This window comes from Loxodonta africana, chromosome 9 (genome assembly GCF_030014295.1).
Source record: "Loxodonta africana isolate mLoxAfr1 chromosome 9, mLoxAfr1.hap2, whole genome shotgun sequence".
Classification (NCBI taxonomy): Eukaryota; Metazoa; Chordata; class Mammalia; order Proboscidea; family Elephantidae; genus Loxodonta; species Loxodonta africana.
Window position 1 is genome coordinate 83,419,493 of NC_087350.1, and position 23,052 is coordinate 83,442,544.

At 42.0% G+C, this 23,052-nt stretch overlaps 2 protein-coding genes across 4 annotated transcripts in view; one reads left to right on the forward strand and one right to left on the reverse strand.

Annotated features, from left to right (window-relative positions):
• Positions 1–802: 802 nt before the first annotated feature.
• Positions 803–12,678, reverse strand: NUDT2 (nudix hydrolase 2). The gene is made up of 3 exons (XM_003407308.3): positions 12,568–12,678; positions 4,045–4,185; positions 803–1,406 (listed from the first exon to the last, which is right to left on the reverse strand). Exons 2-3 carry the CDS (start codon positions 4,169–4,171, stop codon positions 1,090–1,092), a joined length of 444 nt encoding a protein of 147 aa, XP_003407356.1. The 5' UTR covers positions 4,172–4,185; positions 12,568–12,678; the 3' UTR covers positions 803–1,089.
• A 116-nt stretch (positions 12,679–12,794) lies between these two features.
• The window catches only part of KIF24 (kinesin family member 24), an 85,128-nt gene continuing 74,870 nt past the window's right edge, over positions 12,795–23,052 (forward strand). For all 3 annotated transcript variants that reach the window (XM_023545183.2, XM_003407626.4, XM_023545184.2), the window contains exon 1: positions 12,795–13,078. The gene's annotated coding sequence lies outside the window, so the exon portion shown is untranslated. The remainder of the gene's footprint in view (positions 13,079–23,052) is intronic.

A 23,052-nucleotide genomic window follows, 5' to 3' on the forward strand; every position in this document is an offset into this window, starting at 1 on the left:
GCGCCTGTGGGTCTGACAGTTGAGTTGTGCAGAGAGGGAGTAGGTAGGAAGACAGAAACACCAGTGATGAGGGTTTGCTGAAGGTGGGGAAGGCAGCTGCAGGCTTGGAAGGCACAGGTATGTTGATACGGCTGCTGGGGGGCTCAGGCAGAGCCTCCCAGGCCTGGGCCTGCCTCATCCCAGTGACCTCAGTCATGCTGACAAAGGCTCACGTCATTTCTCCTTGAATAATTAGAGACTCAAGAAATTTTGGTTTCCCCAGGTCACAGATGGGAGAGGCGGGACAGCCTGGCCTGAGAGGCTGGAATGCATATGTCACAAACCCAGCGGTCCAAGGTTACCTGACCCTCCTCTCCCCTCTGTGATCTGGGGAGACCAAAGTTCCTTGACTCTCTAACTAGTTATTCAAGGAAAACATTTTTCCCCCCAAGGAAAAATTTACTGAGTATGTATAACATGCTCTGCATGTGCCTGGTGCTGGGGAGAGATACATCAAGGAGTAGAACAGACCTGATTCCTGCCCTCCAGCCCCACTCATTTGGAAATCCTGTGTGACTGCAGATCACAAAGTCTCAAAGACACGGGAGGGATGGGTTCAGAGTGCTTAGGATTCCAGGGGTAGGAAAAGCCACACTGGTAGTGTTGGGTCTCTACTGTTTTGACTCCTTAGCTCTTAGCTTCTCTGGGACATAGTGTATGGACACAGAAGTCCCTCTGGCTAAAGTTTAAGCTCTGATTCACTTTAGCTTTCTTCTCTCCAGGAAGGGCAAAAGTCCAAGAAATAAACACAATAAGTGAAAAGGACAGATAAGCTACTTGAGGTGTATTTATAAAGTACAAGGATGCATTTACTGGGCCTGACATTCTTTTTTTAACTCCTCCTTTGTTTTCTTTTCTACCCACCTGAGATTTTTGCTTGCTCTCATCTGAAAGTCCTGAGCTGATTTCATTAACATATCTATCCTTTGCTGTAATGAGCCAAAGACCAGAACAATATTCCCCAGAGCTGGAGGGTGGGTTCATCTCAGAAGGCTCTCAAAGATCCTATCGAGGCCCATCTGGAGAAAGCCAAATGATTGCTCTGACAGCTTAGGCTGCTGTGGAGCAGAGGAATTGGTGTCCTTCTTTGAGTGCTGCCTTCATCTCCTCGAACTGAGCCAATTGGCAGGCCTCTTCCAGACTCAGCCAGCGGTAGGCTTGGTGCTCGTGGGAGAGGCGGATCTCCACATTATAGTCCTTTACCTCCGCCAGCCAGTAGATGACTGTTTTAGGCTTCCCCCTGGCCACATAATTAAGGTCCTTTCTGAACCCCTCAATGATGGTCAGCTGGCCTGCTTCTATGCCCGCTTCCTCCTGAGTCTCCCTCAGGGCTGTTTCCAAGTCATTTTCTCCTGGATCCACGTGGCCTGGTTAGGGAAGAAGAAGAGAAGGAGAAAATCTTCAACAGCTCCAAAAGCTGTATTTTCCAGGTCAGATGATTTAAAGATGGGGTCTTAAGTGACTTTTCTACGTCTGGAGATTGGCCATATCCTAAAATGCCTGGGAAGGGGGTGCAAGGCAGGTCTGTCTGGCTCTGTGGTATCTGGGCAATCCCTCTTCCCCACCCAATCTTCTCTGCAGAGAGTGAAACAGACCATGTGTTTGGCAAGACTGGTTTAAAATACTGTTCTTTGACGGCGAGAGAGGTGGTCTCCCCCAGATTTCAGCTTTCTCATTCTTTGGAACTCTCTTCATCCAATGTTCTCAGGGACCACTTTTCCCTTGGAGACGTCAAAATAATTTTCCAAAGGGGGAGCAGTCCCTTCTTGGCAGGTGGGGAGCAAGCTGAAGAGGGAGTACTTTGCCTACAATCCACAATGAAGTCTTAACACTGTCTGCAGTTGGACCCAGAAGTCCTGGAACCAGCACACAGGCTCAAAACCCTACACTGCTGCACTAGCAGCTGTTTCCAAGTAGCTATTAAGGCTTTTCCATATTGTTTTCATCTTTCTGAGCATGGGCAGATTTCAGTTTCATAGGGAAAGTCCTGATGGGAACTTAGACTAAGGACAAGCTGAGAGCCAGTTCTAACAAAATTTATTGGCAAGATCCGAACCCAGGCAAAGAGCTGCCAAGAAACTGTTATAAGAGAAACCGAAGCTTTGCAGACTGGGAGCAGCCTTCCGCTTTGTCTCTAGGCCCTCTCCACAAATTCTCAGCTTGTCCAGGGGAGCTAAGAAAGACTGGGAGGGATCTGGCCAGGTTAGGCCATATTCCCCTACACGTGTAGTTTCCTCAGGAAGGGCTGCATCCCAGCTCATCTGCAGCCTCTGCCTATACATGACCCTAGTAATGCTCATGGGAAGCAGAAATGCTAAGTTGTTCCCTTCTTGATGTGGAGATGAGGCTACACCCTAGTCCTCTTCCTTCCCAGAGGTCCTCATAGCAGTGCTGTGTCAGCTGCTTTTGCACAGCTCCCATACAAAACACCCAGGAGCTTAACACTTAAAAACCCATTCTAGCTCATGGTTTCTGGGAAATTTTCTCTGTATAGCACCTTGTATAGCCATGTACACAAAGACAGGTAGGCAATACATTGGGGGGAGGAAGGTGGGAGGAATGCTCGTGGTGACAGAGGTGACACTGACCCACGATGCCCTACCTCCCTGCAGGGATGTGTGGGAGTCTCTGAGTACACCCTCCCGGCAGCATCTATTCAATATTCTCCTCATCAATGTTAACAGGGTAATTTCTCCCCAGGCCCAAGCAGGAAAGGATTAGGAGAGGTCCTTTGACATCCTTTAGTGAGAAGCAGCACGTAGTGTGATTTAGGTGATCAGGAGACAAGTGTGAATATTCCTATTCATAGTATTTGTGACACTTCTGTCCCTTTTTTCCACCTTGTTCCCCCCCACCATGTAATTCAAATATGCAAAAGGTGTTTATTTCCTAGTCCCATTTCCTTGTTTTCCTCCAATCCTGGATTCTTGTCCATCCTTACCCCTACCCTATTCCCTTTTAAAGTCCGCATTCCCTTCTGCCTGGAAGCTAATCACTCTGGGTTCCTCATCCTATCAGGTGCCAGAGCCACAGTCTGTCAATGACTATTGGCACCATCCCAATGGCCTCAGCCAAAGACAGCTTCCTTTTTTCCATTTCTCCCTACACAGCCTGACTTCTCTTTCAGGATCATCCAACCACAGCTTTCTTACTCTCAGAGCTGGGATTAGAAATGATGGCTGATGAAAACCAGTCAACTTACAAACAGACCTTGGCCTGACCTAAGAGCTCAGGTCACTAGTCTTCATTGTTCTGCCCTATTGAGGCCTGGCCACCTCCATGCTGGGTGCTGAGTGATGGACCCAGGGCATGGTTGGCTGGTCAAGCTGTAACCCCAAGGTCTCCACAGTCCTCACGGCCTCTTGGTCTGAAAGGGGTCCTTTCATTCCTTCTCTCCTCCCTTCCTGCCAGAATTTGCAGATGAATCCATGGTAAAGGAACCCACCTTCTCTGTGCTCCTCACTCAAAACATAAGTATACTGAGAAATTCTCCAGAAATCACATTCTCTGTGTGTTGAATTCAACATAAAAACCTAGTGAATAAGGACATGTAACTAAGAGTCAAAGGAACTTAATCAAATGAAGTCACAGATGGTTAGGGCTAGAAGGAAATTTAGGATTTTCTAGTTCAACCCTTTGACTGACAGATGAAAAACTCAAGCCCAGAGAGGTGCATCAGGACTTGACCCCAATGTCCCTGATGTCCAGCTCAGTGTCTTTTCTCCTATTCAACCATTCACCACAGAGGCTGGTGCTCTGGTGAATATTACTCTCAAAATAGCCAGGTGCTGCTTTTGGCCTGGGAGTCAGTCATAGGATACTATTTTTAGCTTCACCCTGGCCTGGCATGGAGACCTTGTATCTAGAAAGGATCAAGAGCTCCTGCCCACCCCACCCCCTCTTGCAGTACAGTCTCTGGGAAGCAAGCCTTGTGGGTGGCCTGGCAGGGGGGATTTTTGGGCAAAGCATGGCATTTCCCCAAGAGCCAACCCCCTGGCCTTGCACCTTTGGGAGGAGTCCAGTGATGAATGCCGTCTGATGCCTGTAGCAGTAGAAACTCAATTGAACTGTTGTCTATTTTGGGAATGAGGTGCCTTCGGAAGATGATCAAGCCACACGCTCTCAGGGCCATGGTGTATCTAAGGACTTAAAAAAAGAAAATGTGGGACATTGGGATGTTACACAGAACAAGAAGATCCATACTGGGGGGCAGCACTCTGGAGCTGGGGAGTAGCACAGACTAGCTAACAGTGACCTCATCACCCACAGAAAAAGGCAGCATGCCAAGGACCAATGGGGGAACTTTGTGTGTAATTGTAGGACCCTAGGCTCTACTGTCAGTAAAAATGTGGCCTCCATCCCACCTCCTCCAGGTCTCCCTGCTAAAACACAGGGCTGGTATGTGTTAAGAAATTGGAGATCTTCAGAAGCAAACTCACTGAAACAGGAGACCAGAGCCAAAGAAGGAACTGGTCAGTGCTCAAGGATAGCAGAGCTGATGCAGAGATGGCTCCTGGAGTAGGAGCCGCTGCTTTCCACAGGCCCCATGTTGGCACTCAATCAGGATAAACTTTCTTCTGTCAGATTCATAAAAATCAGGCCCAAACTGAAACCTGCTCCAGGGCAATTCTCAGAACTGGCCAACAGAGGGTAATGTTACTCTAGGGAATAGCACCTTCTTCACTAGGAAAGGAAGGAGCCATTCCTCATCAAAAAATATCAAACACATCTAGTACTGCGACCTTTCCAAATTTCTCAACCTGGAAACAAGAGTTTTTAAGGATAGAAATAATCTCAAAAAGGGTTTTCAAAGTGGTCTGTGCTCTCATATACTGCTGGCAGAAAAGTAAACTAGCATATCCCTTTAGGGCAGTTTGATAATAACAGTTTGGCACATAACCAAAATGTAAAATACAATTCCCTCAGACCCCACAAGTCCATTTCTAGGCACTTCCACATACAGAAATACATGTTTAAGATGTACACACAAGAATGATCACTACAACCTTATTTGTGATATCAAAGAGAAAAAAGGGCAAAAAACAAATATCCATTAATAGGGGAATGGTGAAATATATCTATATGATGGAATATTATGAAGCCATTTAAAAAATGATATAGAGCTAAATGTGCTGCTTTTAAGATTTTCAGACATATTAAGCGAAAAAAGCACTATTCAGAATAGCATGTACAATGCAACCCTGTTCAAGTTAAATATACATATACGTAAAGTGGTGGCAGGCTCTTATTAAATACTGTCTTCTATTTCCTTTTACTCCCTATTTATGCTGAGAACCTTCTCCATTCTGGAAGCCAGAAGGCAGCACTGTGTCACTGCAGATGGTGAACCAAGATTTCAAATTACTGGTTCACAGTTCAGGCAGAAAGAAGTACCCGATCTTCATGCTACCTTCCTATAAAAATGTTCAGAAAGTGGCAAAAGTTGTAGAGAGTATCTTGCTACCGCCTTGGGTAGAGTGCCGTGGAATGAATGTTGGAACCTCTAGATAAGCTTAGGAATCCAAAACTAGAGGGCACAATGTTCTCTGCCTAAGGCAGAGCATTCCTCCACACCACTGCATGGGAAAGCAAAGATGCCTACATGGGGGGCCAAGAAAGACAGGTCAGGGTGGCCTTGTGGAGCCACTGGGGAGAGAGGAGCTGGCCAATGTTTCCCTATGGCGGTGTTTAGGATATTGAAAAGGAGCACTTTAGCAAAAACGTATCTCAATGGATGCCAATGTACACGGGTGCCTACGTCTAAGAATCAGACTGGCCAACTGTTCATCTCAATGGAACCAGGAGAGCTGGGACCATATGTTTACTTTCTACCTTGCTCTGGACCCATGGAGAGGACAGTTCCACAAAGGTAGAATTCTTCACCGACCTTTCAATTGTTTGGCTCAGGCCAGCTGTTGTCTATTTAGAATTTCTGGTGTTCGGCCTGAAGTCTTTACAGGTCAGCTAGGCTGGCAGCTGGGAAGAAAAGCTGGATATAAAGTCGAGGAGAGAAAGGACAAACTAGAACCTGTGAGAACAAATTGGAACCTACAAGAACAACTGGGACTCATGAGGACAAACTAAAACCTGTGACTTCCTCTCACCATCTCCAAGCACAATGATGTAAGTGACCTGCAGAAGCTGGAGCTCTTTGCCATAGAGCTGAACGCACACCTGGCCCAGGACTCAAAAGCAGCTGAAGGAGGATATTCAGCAGGAGCTGGGGAAGCTGTAGGCCTGGGGTTCTGTCCTTTGCCAACAAGGTGAGCCAGATCAATGTCAATGTTCATGCAATGCCACTGTGCCTGGTGTCCTGCTCTGTCCTTCACAGAGTAAAAACTGGCTGCTACTTCACTTCGGCTTTCCAAATCTTACACAAAATTCTCTTGTGGTTAACCCTAATCTTGAACCAGACAGGCAGGAATTCTGGGAAATGCAGGTTCCATCCTAGCTAAGTCAACACAGTACACAGCCACCACAGTACAAAGCACGTATACCTAGGGCAGCCAATTTCTGTCTGTACCTCTAGGTACAGGGAAGAGACAGGCTGAATTTGTTTCCTTGGGGCCTGGCACAGAAGCTCTCGACAGATGTTCATTGACTCAACAGAATTCTCTCCCTACTTTCCCACTAAAACAAATGCTCAGGGTATGTCCTGGGACCCTGAGAAAAAGCCCAGTGTTTTCCTGAAGAGTGACATTTACATAAAAATCAATGGAGCTATTGTTGGGGGTTTTCTGTTTTTCTGGAGATCACTGAGCTGAAACTGTTCTGGGCTTTGAAAGTAGCCAGCTTTCACACACGGACTCCAAATGGATTCAAACCTCAGGGGGTTAAGGAACACAGCATCCAATATGCAAATATGCCTGCAGCCAGGATTGCAGAGGTGAGAACTCCAGGCTGACAGCAGGCAATTCACACTTCAGAAAAGTGGCAAAGTGCCTGAGGTGGTTAGAAAAAAACCTGAACAAAAAACCCTCAATGTCATCAGAAGGTTCCAGAAGCTAAGGAAAACTGCTCTGGGCTTTGTCTCTATACGCAATTCTCTCACAACATAGAAGGTTCAGGAACTAGGTGCCAAAAAAGAATTCACAGATAAATGGCTATATGGATGTGTTGTGTTCCAATGTTTTTATCAAATTAATCAGAATGCTATTGTGGGCACAGTTCAACCCCCAAAACCCTCATAAATACACCTTTAGATATAGAAAGAGCTCCCCACTCCCTCCTCACTTGTTCCCCATAGTCTAAAATCCCTTTATCAAGAACAGTATTTCATGCCACAATGTTATCAATTATTAAATGTCTATGCTGTGACAGGAGCCCCGGTGGCATAGTAGTTAAGTGCTTGGCTTCTACCTGAAAGGCTGGTGGTTCAAACCTACAAGCTGCTGCATGGGAGAGGGAAGAATCAGTCTTCTTCCATAAAGATTACAGCCTTGAAAACCCAATGGGGCATTTCTACTCTGTCCTATAGGGTCAGTATGAGTTGGAATCAACTCCATGGCAATGCATTTGGTTTTGGATGCTGTGACAGCTACCTGGTGCCAGGTTCTTTACATATACCATTGCTAATGCTCAGGACCACCCTTCAAAAAAAAAAAAAAAATTTTTTTTAACAAGAGAAGCATTATTATCTCATTTATGATGAGAAGACTGAGACTCAAAAAGGTTAAAACACTCACCCAAGGGCAGAGCTGGTCCGTAAATAACTAAGTCAGGATTTGAATCCAAGTACATCAAACTCCAAAGTCTGTATTTTTTCCCTTATACAGCTCTGTTCACCATGAAAGAGTACAGCTTAGAGCATATGTGGCCCTGAGAAAGGACTCACAAATGATTTATAGAATTACTTCCACTTCCAAAATCCCCAGTCTTTTGATCTAAATTCAAATGGAAGTTTTCAAAATGTCTGGCTGGTTCCCTGTCCACAGAACCAGTTTTAGTTTTCTTTTGTTTTGGTTAGAGGTACGTGTGTGTGAGTCGAGGGGTGGAAGGCACAGAGGTGAAGGTCCTGGTGCCCACAGAAGAACCTAGTGGGATAAAGTGTAGCCTGGAGCACTTAAACTTTGCTATCTATTAAGGGGTTCTATGCCTCCTCTGTTGTTTTCTGGGAAGTAGGAAGCCAAAACCACATGTTCAAAGCCACCTCCATTAGCCTGGAGATGGCCAAGCCCCAGGTGTTGGGAACACCCTTGATGTTAGCCTTGAACAAGGACACAAGCATCTAATTTAGGACCCTAATGTCCCGGAACTTTGCCCAGGCCACTCCACTGTGAAGAGGAAGGCCAACTCTTCCTGTCCACAAGCAATTCTCTAATCGCTCAGCATTCCCTCACCTCCCACAGCATAATGATCTTTTCTTCAATTCTCTAACTCCTTTCATCCCTCTAGAAGGAGGTGACAGAAATGCGGCCACTCATCCATGGATAAGACTCTCTTGTAACAGCAATGACAATAAGAACAACAACAAGAAGAGAAAAAGGAAAAAAGCTCCCAACAACCATAAATAAATTGAGACAAAGTAAATGTTCCCTCAACTGCACCTTTCCCTGGACATCTGCCACTCTCTTCTTCTCACAGAGACCAAGCTGCTGACTCATCTTGCTATCTTTGCTGTTTGGCTGAGGGAATGAACAGAAGATTTCACCTATAATGAAATGAATACTGGCTTCTAGGATGAAGCCAAAGCCAGACAAGGTTGGGACAGAAATCATCCTCAGTGAGGGAGATCTGTTAAACGGCCTGTTAGTGCCATCTGCTGTGCAATTCTGGAAAGCAAATAGGGAATTCTAATATTAGAGCTTGAAGGGATTATTTTATTAATCTAACATCTGTTCAGTGTGTCCCATGCAACAGGCAGTGTAACAGGATTGAAGGGCAGATATGAAGTTGAATACCACAGAGTCCCTGCTTTCTAGGGGTTCGCAGCCTAGTGGGAGCAGAAGACATTTAAACAATTTACAGTGTGTTTATAGGGTGTTTGGGCTCAAGCGTAGCAATGCTGGTGAGGATGGCGCAGGACCAGGCAGCATTTTGTTCTGTTGTACTTAGGGTCACTATGAGTAGAAATTGACTCAACAGCACCTAACAACAACAACATCTGTGTATCACAGGTGTACGTGTAAGATGGAAAGGTGGCAAAATAGGAGTGATTATCCTTAGGTCAAAGGGGTACTCCATAAGGATTCTGATGAATGGCTGGGAGTTTACCAGGCAGAATGAAGGTGAAGGCAAGAGTCACTGTACGCAAAGGAAGGAGTGTGGGCAAACACCCTCAAGCACAAGGTAACATTCCACTAGCAAACAGCTTAGTTTACATTCTATAGAAAATGAGGAATCCTTGACTGGTTTCAGGCAAGGCTTTAATATGGTCAGATTGACATTATACAATGACGTTCTGGCAGCAAGGAGGAGAACGAGAATTAGAAGAAGGAAAGACTGGCGCCAAGAGATCAGTTAGGAGCCTGTTGCCAACAGCCCAAATGACTGTTGATATGCAGTTAAATTAAGGCAGAGGCAGTGAAGGAGAGCGGTGGATGAATTTGAAAGATATTTCAAAGATAAAATCAACAATAATTGATGTTTCATTGTCTGAGGGAGGAAAAGAGAGAAAGTGGATAAAGACTCCCATGGTTTTGGTTTGAGTGACTGCATAAAAGACAAGAAGGTGGTGGAGAGGGTAGACTGTAAGCTAATGACTTCTGTTTGGGACAAGTTGAATTTTAAATGATATAGACTACCCACAAGGTGCAGCCCTGGTGGTGCAGTGGTTAAGAGCACCGCTGCTAACCAAAAGGTCAGCAGTTCGAATCCACCAGCTGCTCCTTGGATATCCTATGGGGCAGTTCTATTCTGTCCTATACAGTCTCTATGAGCAAGAATCGACTCGATGGCAATGGGTTTAGTTTTGGTTTTTGTTACTTAGATCAAGGTACTTAACTTCTGTAAGCCTCATTTTCCTCATTTGTAAAATGAGGATAACATTTACTTTTCATGGTTATTGTAGGGGTTAAAGTAAGTAATGAATATATAGGGTCTGACATATCAGAGATGCTGAATAAATATACATATTTTGGGTTATTATCACACCCTTATCCCTAAAATCCTTATCCCTGTATCATAAAAAGATCATCAGAAAGCTTCTCTGTTTTAACAGTATGCTCTTACTTTTTATCACGTGGCTTTTCAAATTTTCTGAACTGCTGGTGAACACACATGTAATATTCCTCATGTATAAGGTCCCACAAGATAAATTCCTTTCAACATACGTACTAGAAAAAAAATCTCTCTTGAAGAACTGGTTTATTTCCTTAATTATTAGTTAGTGAGAGTTAGATAACTCATTGCTCCATTTTTACCTTAACTGACACGTTTTGAACTGAATTGAGTACTTAATTACAATAAGTATATGTAGTCCCTTGGCCAGTATATTTGCTTCTTCCTATTATTGGTTTAAAGTCAGGAAAGGTATGCATCAGGGTTGTGTTCTTTCACCATACCTATTTAATCTGTATGCTGAACAAATAATACGAGAAGCTGGACTCTATGAAGAAGAACGGGGCATCAGGATTGGAGGAAGACTCCTTAACAACCTGCATTATGCAGATGACACAACCTGCTTGCTGAAAAGTAAAGAGGACCTGAAGCACTTACTAATGAAGATCAAAGACCACAGCCTTCAGTATGGACTGCACCTCAACATAAAGAAAACGAAAATCCTCACGACTGGACCGATGAGCAACATCATGATTAATGAGAAAAAGATTGAAGTTGTCAAGGATTTCATTTTACTTGGATCCACAATCAACAGCCGTGGAAGCAGCAGTCAAGAAATCAAAAGACGCATTGCATTGGGCAAATCTGCTGCAAAGGACCTCTTCAAAGTGTTGAAGAACAAAGATGTCACCCTGAAGACTAAGGTGCGCCTGACCCAAGCCATGGTATTTTCAGTCGCATCATATGCATGTGAAAGCTGGACAATGAATAAGGAAGACCAAAGAAGAGTTGACGCCTTTGAATTGTGGTGCTGGCGAAGAATATTGAATATACCATGATAAATGGAGAAAAGACTGAAGTTGTCAAGGATTTTATTTTACTTGATTTCACAATCAACACCCACGGAAGGAGCAGTCAAGAAATCAAAAGATGCATAGCACTGGGCATATCTGCAGCAAAAGAAATCTTTAAAGCATTGAAAAGTAAAGATGTCACCTTGAAGACTAAGGTATGCCTGACCCAAGCCATGGTATTTTCAATCGCCTCACATAAATGCGAAAGCTGGATGATGAATAAGGAAGACAGAAGAATTCACACCTTTGAATTGTGGTGTTGGATTCAGAATACTGAATATACTACAGACTGCCAACAGAACGAAGAAATCTGTCTTGGAAAAAGTACAACCAGAATGCTCCTTAGAAGCAAGGATGGCAAGACCACCTCTCACATACTCTGGACATGTTATCAGGAGGGATCAGTCCTTGGAGAAGGACATCATGCTTGGTAAAGGGTGAGCAAAGAAGAGGCAGATCCTCAATAAGATGGATCGACACAGTGGCTGCAACAATGGGCTAAACTATAATGACAGTGAGGATGGTGCAGGACTGGGCAGTGCTCATTCTGTTGTACACAGGGTCACTAGGAGTCGGAACCGACTGTAGGGCACCTAACAACATGGCTCAGAAATGTTCAGTGACCTGTCCAAGGTTCCACAGCTAGTAGTGGCCAGATAGTGACTCAAATGCAAATTTGTCTGACTCCAACACCATACTCTAAACCTCTACTCCATATGAGGGTTTTACATTCGGCAATTTGATGGCATTCAGTTTATTTTAAGCAGTTTCACACTTTCTTCTTTTGCTTTTAAGAAATAGCATAGCAAATACATATTTTTTAAGCCAGACGAGAACAAAAAACACAGAAGCTAGGTTTTACGTGGTGAAATTGTTGTGTGGCTTTTCTTTTTTTAAAATTTTTTATTTCTGCTATAATTTCCACATGATTATCCATTCAATTACGATATATAAAACCTCTTTCCATTTTTTCCTAATTTTTTTCTAGTTCCTATATTAAAAAGGAATTTATCTTGTGAACCTTATACACAAAGACTATTACATGGTCTGATGAACAGTATGTTCACCAGCAGTTCGTAAAATATGAAAAGAAGGGGGGGTTAAAGAGGAACAAGAAAGCGTAACTGAGGCCAAGGAGGGAAAGAGATGGCGGCCGGGCAGCTGGGCTCTAAATCCAGACCTCGCCGACTACCCACCCCATCACCGCTTGCGTAGGGGCGAGCAACGTTCACAGGGCCACTGTGCCTTCCCCCCTCCCTGGAATAGGAAAACTGAGGCCCTGCGAGCGGCTGGAGCCTGGCCTTCCCCGACCTCATCATTGCCACCTAGGTGGAGGGAACGTCCAGCTTTGACCCTGCAGCGACCGCAGATTAGGCAGCTGCAGACTCCCACTGAGCCTCAGTTTCCCCACAGTGAACTGCATAATCCCGAGCGGACCCTGTCCAAGGCAACTCACCCCAACCAGCCGGAGGCAGGAAGCCGGCCTTCAGCAGAGACTGACAGTTTAATGGCCAATCAGGCAAGCCGGGTTGAGCTTCGAGTGACGAATAGAGTTGGGCAGAAGGCTCCTCGGCCCGCCTTAAAGGCACTTTTCCCTCGCCTAGAACGTCACGTGTAGAACGTCGCGAGATCTTCAGTCAAGCGGAACTATTGGTTGAAGGACGGAAACTGAGAGTTACGCCCACTGTTTCCTCCGATCTCCGATTGGTCTTCTAGAGAAGAAGGCCGGAAGCGTCAGCGTGTTCCCTGGATGCTGGTTGGTGGACAGGGGTGGGCTGCGGGAGCGCGGGAGTCGGCGCGGGCGTTCGAACCGGCGCTTGGCGGCGTTGCCATGGGGATCCTGGCCGCTGCTACAGGCTCGTGGGTTGACTGGACGCTCAGGTTGGCTGCCTTTGGGCTGTCTTCTCTCTGCGTCTTCTCTTGTCTTCAGCCAGGGCTGACCGAGGAGGAGTTTGGAAGTCCCCAAGGTGAGAAAGGGCGGGGATAACCGGGACCCGGGACGAGGCGGGGCAGGCCTGGTCGGGAGCCGTAGGGCGTGCCCCACGGGAGAGGATGAGCTTGACGCCCGCCGAGCGCGGAATGAGACGGAAGGTTGTAGAGGAACCGGGAGTTAGCCTCTCTCGATTCTCCAAAATCTCACCCACTGTCCTACCTCTCATCTCCGTATCTCCGCCTTTTCTTCTGCGATAATCTGGAACACCACTTCCCCATTAAGCCTTTCCTGAGTCCGCAGGTCCTCTTGCCTTTAAACCTGTAGACCTGAGCACTTCTGTTCGGCTTTGGGTTATTCATGTACGTCCCTGAAATCCGTTCTCCTCCCTTTTCCTCTGCCTTACACATCGTAGGTTTTCAGGAAATATTTTTTGAGTTGAATTTAATTGACCACCAATAGATTGGATTCCCCCCATGCCCTGCCCCCTCATGCCTCCCATTCAGAGATTATTTTTGTGGGAATTGGGGAAGAACACCCTAATCTTATATGCAGAAAGGCCTGAAGACTGCAGAGTTCACGGTTGGCCTTTCCACGCTTTGTGAAGGTGAAAATTTTTTTGGATTGGTTGCAACAACCCTCCCAATGCTTGATTAATGTCTTAGCTTAAAACAAAGCATTCCGTTGTTTATGCGTGCCAAGAGCGTGTATCTCCTTTTAGTTTCTTAGTGCCCTGCACCTATTGTCACATTTTAAGTGTGCTCTGGAGAATGTTTTAAAGCATTTTTACTTCGTATTTGCGTGCTGCTTGTCGTCTACTTCGGCGCATGTAACAGCTGCTAAGGTATCCTCCTATTCATTCATCAGGTGTCTGTGATAAATTGCATTACCAAGACTGTTGTTTCATTATTAACTCACGGACTGTATACATTCCCAGTCTGCAGCGTTGATGATTCTGCCATGTATCAAATTCATAGTTCAATGGTAACTTTAATAAAAGAATTGAAAAAGTCGTGTATAGCAGCTATGTTCTTATTACACTCTTAAAAAAGTTTGAACACAAACTTGTAACTAAACTGCAGATCTGTGACGTATAATGGAAACTGGATTTTGGTCTTGGCTCTGCCTTGAATTCTTTCACTCTGGGTGGCCTTGCAAGTCATTAGCCTCTTTAGACCTCACTTTTTCCATCTGTAAAATCAAAGACTTGAACTAGATTAGAATTCCTGTGTCTCTACTATCAATTTAGTCAAGAACTTGATGTTAGGTAGACTTCATACTCTCAGCCTTCCAAACACTATGCAGATTTTTTCCAGCTGGAAGTAGTAGCTTTCAATTATTGAGCAGCCAGAATGCTCCTTAGAAGCGAGGATGATGAGACTTCATCTCACATACTTTGGACATGTTGTCAGGAGGGACCAGTCCCTGGAGAAGGACATCATGGCTGGTAGAGGGTCAGCAAAAAGAGAAAGAAGGCCCTCAACGAGATGGATTGACATAGAGACCGCAACAATGGGCTCAAAGATAGCATCAATTGAGGATGGCACAGGAACATGCAGTGTTTTGTCTGATTGTATGTAGGGTCACTATGAGTCGGAACCGATGTGATGGCACCTAACGAACCCTGTGCAAAGCATCGTATCGGGGCCTTATATCAATGTTAGTATAGTATATTAATGTGCTAAGTCCCTGGGTGGTGCAAATGGTTTGCACTCGGCTGCTAATCTAAAGGATGGTGGTTTGAACCCACCCAGAAGTGCCTTGGAAGAAAGCCCTGGCCATCTGCTTCCATAATGACTACTGTCAAAAAATCCAATGGAGCATTTCTACCCTGTAGCACATGGGGTCACCATGAGTCAGAATCGACTTAAAGGTAGCAGCTTTTGTTTGGTTTATGTTAATGTGCCGCCCAGGTAGTGTTTCATTAAAAACTTTTGGTTTTATGTTGCTAATGAAAGTCTTTAGCTATTCATAATATGCCCTTGGGCAAACTAGGGCATGACTCTCTCATCCTCCAGTTTAGGAGAAACAGCACTGTTTCTCTAGGCTACGGTTTTGTTGTTTGTAAAGTTAGGGTTTGAGTTCATCTCAGATCCCTTCCAGATCTGGTGTTCTATGATTGATCTATTAATCCAGTTTCCCATGCTGGCTCAGTGAGTCTGCACCTCAAAAAATATTTTTTGAATGGCTGAATGAAAGATTCTTTTTGGAACTGTCACCCTAGCTGCATCCATAGCAATTCATTTGAATAATACAACTTCGTTTCATTTTGTTGGCCAGGAGCAGTGACTCAGGGCACTACCAACTCTGCCAGAATTTTCCTGAACAATGAAATTATCGTAATACAAAAGTTTCTATTGCTCATAACTGTAAATGATATTACATCTTTTGTAGAGTTTTGAATGTAGTGTAGGAATATTTATTCATTTAATCATTAAGAAATTATTGAGTGTTTACTGTTTCTAGATACTGTGTTAGATACTGGGGATAAAAAGAGTGATATAAAATGTGACCACAAGGAGTTCATATCCTAGCAGGAAAGATAGAACCCATTAACCCATTGCCATCAAGTTGATTCTGACTCATAGTGACCTTACAGGACAGAGTGGAACTGTCTCCATAGGGTTTCCAAAGAGCGCCTGGTGGAATTGAACTGCCGACCTTTTGGTTAGCAGCCGTAGCTCTTAACCACTACACCACCAGGGGTTCCAGATAGACATATAAATAGATAATTATTATAGAATTTACCTGCATTGAGAAGCCCTCGTGGTGCAGTTAGCTTGACTGCTAACTAAAAGGTCGGTGGTTTGAACCCACCAGCCGCTCAGTGGGAGAAAGATGTGGCAATCTGCTCCTGTAAAGATTTACAGTCTTGGAAACCCTATGGGGCAGTTCTGCTCTGTCCTATAGGGTCATTATAAGTTGTAGTCAACTCGATGACAGTGGTTAGGTAGCTGTGTTGATAGCGATCATAGAAGGGACAGCTGACCACACATGGGGAAATCAGAAAAGACCTACATTGTGTTTTAATCAGTGAGTAAGAGGTAGATAAATAAAAGGTTTGATGAGAGTGGGAGGGAGCCAGTTAAGTACAGCATGAATTAATGCACAGAGGAATAAATTAGTCTAAGAAGTTAGTTAAACTGGAGAGAGAGTCAGGGGCTAGATTTTAGAAAGCCTTGTAAGGCATGCTAAGGAGCTTGAACTTTGTTATATAGATAGGTGATAGAATGCCGTAGAAGTGTTTTAAATAAGAAAGCAGCATGGTCATAACTGTGCTTTTGAAAGAATGATCTGGTTCTGCAGTATGGAGGATGGTCTGAAAGGGGCAAAACCAGAAGGAGGAAGAGCAGTTAAGAGACATGTGATGCTCTAAGTGAGAGATACTGGGACTGAAGCATTAGAGAAGTGGCAGTAGGAATGAAGATAAGAGAGATTTGACATATTTAGGAGATTAAATTGGTAGGACCTGTTGATTAGATTTGGGATTAAGGGAGAGGACGGAGTTTAAGATGCTTCCCACTTTAGCTCTGAGTGACTGGATTGATGTGATTGTCACCCCTCATGGAAGAGAAAGGTGGTAGGGCAGATTTTGTGGGCAGGTAGTGAATTTTGTTATTGACAAGTAGCTCAGATGTTCGATCACAGGGACATTTTGGTAGTGATCCTTCCATGTTTTTGCTACAAGACATATCCATGAGATTGTCTGTTTTACTGTGAGGTGAACTAAAGTTACACTGCGATTCTGGAAGTACTCCACCTAATCGTGTTGCACAATATCCAGGCTCAAAAGACTAGTTGAGATTTTTCCAATAATGAGGAGCAATACTATGTATATTAAAGTTTTTTTTTTTTTGACCTGGCAGTGTTCATTATGACATTAAATGCACATAATCTATGAGCCAACAGTCACTTTTAGGAATCTTTTCTACATATACTAGTTCACGTAAGTATATATGCAAAGACATTCCTTGTAACAGTAAATTGTTAATATGAGTAAAAAATAGGAGACAAATAGAATATCCATTTAATGGGGGAGTACTTGAATTAACTATGGCATGTCCATGTTGTGGACAGTCATCAGAATAAGTTAGAACCTTGTGCTTTGCTTGGAAAGATAGCTGTGTTATATTTTAAGGGAAAAGAGCAGGTTACAGAGTAATGTCCATAGTGTGATCCTATTTTTGTACAGCAAAACGTCTATATATGTGTGTATATATTTGTATAAGAGTAAAAAAAAAAAAAAAAAGATGTAGAAGTATCCTTTACATGGACTGTTAACACTAGCTGCCTTAAAGTCTTTTAAGTTAGCTACCTGTTTATGCTGAGATGTGATTGGTTAAAATTGGTGTAGAATCATGGACCCAACATATGGAAGTATATACTATCACTTTCTAAAACAAATTCATATAGTTGCTTTGAATAAATTAAGTTACCTATGCATTGTTTTTTTTCATTTGTCAAAAGGGAGGTGATGATAATTGCCATCACAAAAAATCTTGGAAGATTATTTAGGTAGCACAATTAAATACATACTAATGATTTAGATAGTGGTAAATTGAATTGTTATTTTAATTCTTCTTTGCTTTCTCCATGTGATTCCTTTGGAATACTCCCTGGTGCCATTCTGGCAACAGTTCCCAAAGGGATGTAACCCTCATTGGAAGAATCTGTATCATCTTGGTAATTTATAAAAACTGATTGTAATTGTTTTTTTTCCAATTAAACACATGAGATGTTTTGTTTGAAAGTATTTCATAAAGGCAAAATGGCAAAAATCTGCAAATAACAGCTTCCTACAGTTGGATTAGACCTAGATTTAAAAAATAAAGCAGTGCATTTAAATCCGGCACTGGTTACCACTTGTTCCTGGGGATTCTTTCAAAATTAAACCTTTATATTTAGAGAGAGTAATATTTGCGATTGTTTTAAGATAACTAGGTTCAACAATTTTGTTATGTTTGTTTTTAGGTGATTGCTGTCATGCTTTTTACCAAACTTAAAATTTATTTATTTATTTTATTGTGTTTTAAGTGAGAGTTTACAATAAAAGTCAGTTTCTCTTACACAAACTTATACACACATTGTTATATGACCCTAGTTGCTCTCCCTACAATATGACAGCACATTCCTCCTCTCCACCCTGTGTTTCCCGTGTCCATTCAACCAGCCCCTGTCCCCCCTGCCTTCTCATCTTGCCTCCAGACAGGAGCTGCCCACATAGTCTCATGTGTCCTCTTGAGCTAAGAAGCACACGCCTCACCAGTATCATTTCACGTCTTATAGTACAGTCTAATCTTTCTCTGAAGAGTTGGCTCTGGGAATGGTTTTAGTTTTGGGCCAATGGAGAGTCCGGGGCCCCTGACCTTTGGGGTCCCACCAGTCTCAACCAGACCATTAAGTCTGGTCTTTTTACTAGAATTTGAGATCTGTATCCTACTTTTCTCCTGCTCCATCAGGGGTTCTCTGTTGTGCTCCCTGTCAAGGCAGTCATTGGTGGTAGACGGGCACCATCCGGTTCTTCCAGTCTCAGGCTGTTGGAGTCTCTGGTTTATGTGGCCTTTTCTTTCTCTTGGGCTCATACTTTCCTTGTGTCTTTGGTGTTCTTCATTCTCCTTTGCCCCAGGTGGGTTGAGACCAATTGATGCATCTTAGATGGCTGCTTGCTAGCTTTTAAGACCCCAGACACCACTTACCTTCCAATCTCTCCACAACCACTCCAACATTTATTTTGTATTTTTTTGTATTAATGTCCGCCTTGTTGATGTGAGATGGTATCTCATTGTAGCCAAATAAAAAATTTAATAACCTCATTGTGAGGTTCTTGAAGGGAATTGCAATGATTGCAAAACATTAACTACTTAACCTTAAGCAAACTTAAAACTATTTTTTCCAGATACAAAAAGAAACTCTCTCTCAAAAACTACTTTTGAGTATAGCTCACATAATCAGTATCCCAAAATCCACACTTAGCTTTAAGAATGCCATTAAGTATCATATAGTCTCATTTCTTTGCAGCTGTTGTTTTAAACAGTTGTGTAGTATCACTTGGCTTCTGTTGAGATCAGTAGTCTATAGATAGACTAATCCCTGGAGTTTGAAATAACTAATTCCTTTGTGGGGAAAATTGTTTGTATACTATATTATTCACTTTTTAATATTCCACTGATAATACTGAATTTCTTGTATTCTTAATTAGGGACCTTATGCCTAACATGGGGTACAGAAACATTTTATTGAAAATGTTGGGCTGTGTTGGGTCAGTTTCAAATGGTTAGTTTAGGATTTTTTCACCTTAAAAAAAGTCCTTTAAGCCAGTGACTTTGTTAATGACCTCTCCAAAAATTATCATTATCAGTGGTTGAAACATAGCAACAATGCAGGCCTCCACTGACAGATGGGTTGTGGCTGTGCATGAGGTGCATTGTCTGGGAATTGAACCTGGGTCTCCTGCATGGAAGGCAAGAATTCTACCACTGAACCACAGATGCCCTAACTTCCTATGTAGTCCCTCACTTTCAGGAACATTATATTCATTTATATCATATATAATTTAGTAAGTACAGAGTGAAATGCAGTAAGATGTTTGAAAAAGCCACTGAGGATTGGTCTACCAGTGTCACTTGGGCAAGTCACTTAATTGTTCAGAGCCTCAGGTACCACATAAAATGAGCGTATTGCACCAGGTGTTGGGTCTTAAACTCAAATACCCACAGGGCTAACCAATTAATGTCAATGAGTAAAGTTGGTTGGCTGTAAAGGAACCAAGAACCCCGGGGACCATGGCATATAAGAGAATATGCTCTTCTAAAGAGGACAACCACTGCTCAGCTTTGGTCTATTATTGACATCTTATTGTGGGCCCACTATAATTATATCCTCTTTGATAACTGAAGTATTTGAGTTATTGTATGAATTTGAGAAACTGAAATTAACTTGACTGTCTTAGACTTGGGCCATCCCCCCTTCCCACTTTTTTTGATTGGTAAGAAATATGGATTTAAGTTCACTAGTTTTTTTTTTTTACCTTTTTATAGTGATCAAAAACTTTTAAAAGAAATATTGAATAATCTTGCCACTTACATAAGCAGCAACAGTAGATTTTTGTATTTTCTTCAAGTTTTTAAAAATCCTAATACCTGCTTCTGAGTTCATGTTAGTTACTGAATTATCTCCCCCTAAAAGTTGAGTACAAAATTCTCTTAGCAAAAATACCCCGTATATCCCTGTGATTTCTTCAAAATTTTTCATATATATAAAATACTTTTTTGTCATTGATCTTATATGTATATTTATTTCAGCAACTCCTTTTATTCTCAGATTTACTTTGAAAAGTTAGACCAATTTAAATTTTAAGAAATGTCCTACTTTCCACAATAATAGTAGGAGACTTTAAAAAAAATACTTTTGGTGAAGGACAGAACAACTAGAAAGAAACTCAACAAAGATACAAAAGATCTAAATACCACAATCAGCCAACTCGACCTTATAGACATATACAAAACACTCCACCCAACAGCAGTAAAGTACACATTCTTCTCCAGTGTACATGGATCATTCTCCAGAATAGACCACATGTTAGGCCACAAAGCAAGTCTTAACAGAATCTGAAACATCAAAATATTACAAAGCGTCTTCTATCACAACACTGTAAAATTAGAAATCAATAATACGGAAAGCAAGGGAAAAATCAAATACATGGAAACTGTACACTATGTTTTCCCATTTATGTAGGTCTCTTGATTTCTTGCACTAGTGTTTTGTAGTTTTCTTTGTATAAGTCTTTTACATCCCTGATTAGATTTATTCCTAAGTATTTTATCTTTTGACGGGCTTGCTTAAAAACCCCTTGGTAATAGAAGAAATGAAGGAGGAAAGAAAAAGATTCTTAGAATCAACGAGAATGAAAGCACAACATACCAAACCTTTGGGGGACAGAGCAAAAGCTGCTCAAAGGTCAATTTACAGCAATAAATGCACATATCAAAAAAGAAGAAAGGGCCAAAATCAAAACATTAAACATACAACTTGAACAAATAGAAAAAGAGCAGCAAAAGAAGCCTAAAGTCACCAGAAGAAAGGAAATAACAAAGATTAGAGCAGAAATAAATGAAACAGAGAACTGAAAAACGATAAAAAGAATCAATGAGACTAGAAGTTGGTTCTTTGAAAAGATCAATAAAATTGATAAACCACTGGCCAAATTGACAAAAGAAAAGCAAGAGAAGTTTCAAATAACCCAAATAAGAAATGAGATGAGTGACGTTACAAGAGAACCAACTGAAATAAAAAGGATCATAACAGAATACTAAGAAAAATTGTACTTCAACAAATTTGAAAACCTAGAGGAAATGGACAAGTTTCTAGAAACACACTACCTACTTAAACTAACACAAACTAAAGTAGAATATCTGAACAGACTGATAACAAAAGCCCAGACGGCTTCACTTAATACTTTTACCAAACATTCAAAGAAGGGCTCACACCAATACTATTCAAACTATTTCAGAACATAGCAAAGGGAGGAATACTTCCAAATTCATTCTGTGAAGCCAGCATAACCCTGATACCAAAACAAGGCAAAGACATGACTAAAAAAGAAAATTACAGACCAATATTCCTTATGAGTATAGACACAAAAATTCCCAGCAAAAGTCTAGCCAATAGAATTCAACAGCATATCAAAAAAATAATACATCATGATCAAGTGGGATGGTTCAATATTAGAAAATCAATGTAACCCACCACATAAATAAAACAAAGGAAAAGAATCACATGATCATCTCAATCGACATAGAAAAAGCATTTTATAAAGTCCAAAACCCATTCCTGATAAAAACTCTTAGCAAAACAGGAATAGAAGGGAAATTCCTCAACATAATAAAGGGCATTTATACAAAACCAACAACTAACTTTATTCTCAATGGAGAGAGACTGAAAACAATCCACTTAAGAATGGGACCCAGACAAGGATGCCCATTATCACTGCTCTTAATATAGTATTGGAAGTCCTAGCCAGAGCAATAAGGCAAGAAAGGGAAATAAAGAGCATACAAATCAGTAAAGAAGAAGTAAAACTATACCTATTTTCAGATGATATGATACTATACATAGAAAATCCCAGAGATTTTACAGAAAAGCTACTGGAACTAATAGAAGGATTCATCAAAGTGGCAGGTGTAAGATCAAGATACAAAAATCAGATTCTTCTACACTAACAAAGAGAACTCTGAAAAGGAATCAGGAAAATAATACCATTTACAAGCCCGTCAAAAGATAAAATACTTAGGAATAAATCTAATCAGGGATGTAAAAGACTTATATAAAGAAAACTATAAAACACTACTGTAAGAAATCAAAAGAGACCTACATAAACGGGAAAACATAGTATATTCATGGATAGGAAGACTTAACATTGTGAAAATGTTAATACTACCCAAAATGATCTATAGATATAATTCAATCCCTATCCAAATTCCAACAGCTTTCTTTAATGAGATGGAAAAATTAATCACCAACTTTATATGGAAAGGAAAGAGCCCCCATATAAGCAAAGCATTACTGAAGAAGAACAAAGCAGGGGGCCTCACACTGCCTGATTCCAGAACCCACTATACAGCCTCAGTAGTCAAAACAGCCTGGTACTGGTACAACTACAGATACATAAAACAATGTAACAGAATTGAGAACCCAGAAGTAAGTCCATTCAGCTGTGGACAGCTGATCTTCAACAAAGGGTCGAAGCCCATTCAGTGGGGGAAAAAGTAATCTCAACAAATGGTGCTGGCAAAATTGGATAGCCATTTGCAGAAAAATGAAACAGGATCCGTACCTCACACCATAAAAAAAAAAAACAAAAAAACAAGATGGATAAAAGACCTGAATGTAAAACCTGAAACTATAAAGATAATGGAAGAAAAAATAGGGGCAAACCTAGGAGCCCTTTTCTATGGCATAAATAGAATACCAAACATAACTAAAAATGCACGAACAGCAGGAGATAAACTGGAT

Coding starts and splice junctions, on each gene's coding strand:
- NUDT2 (XM_003407308.3), bottom strand. CDS start 4,171: ATGGCCCTGAGAGCGTGTGGCTTGATCATCTTCCGAAGGCACCTCATT. Junction 1,407..4,044: donor TCACTGGACTCCTCCCAAAG/GTGCAAGGCCAG, acceptor TTCCCTAACCAG/GCCACGTGGATCCAGGAGAA.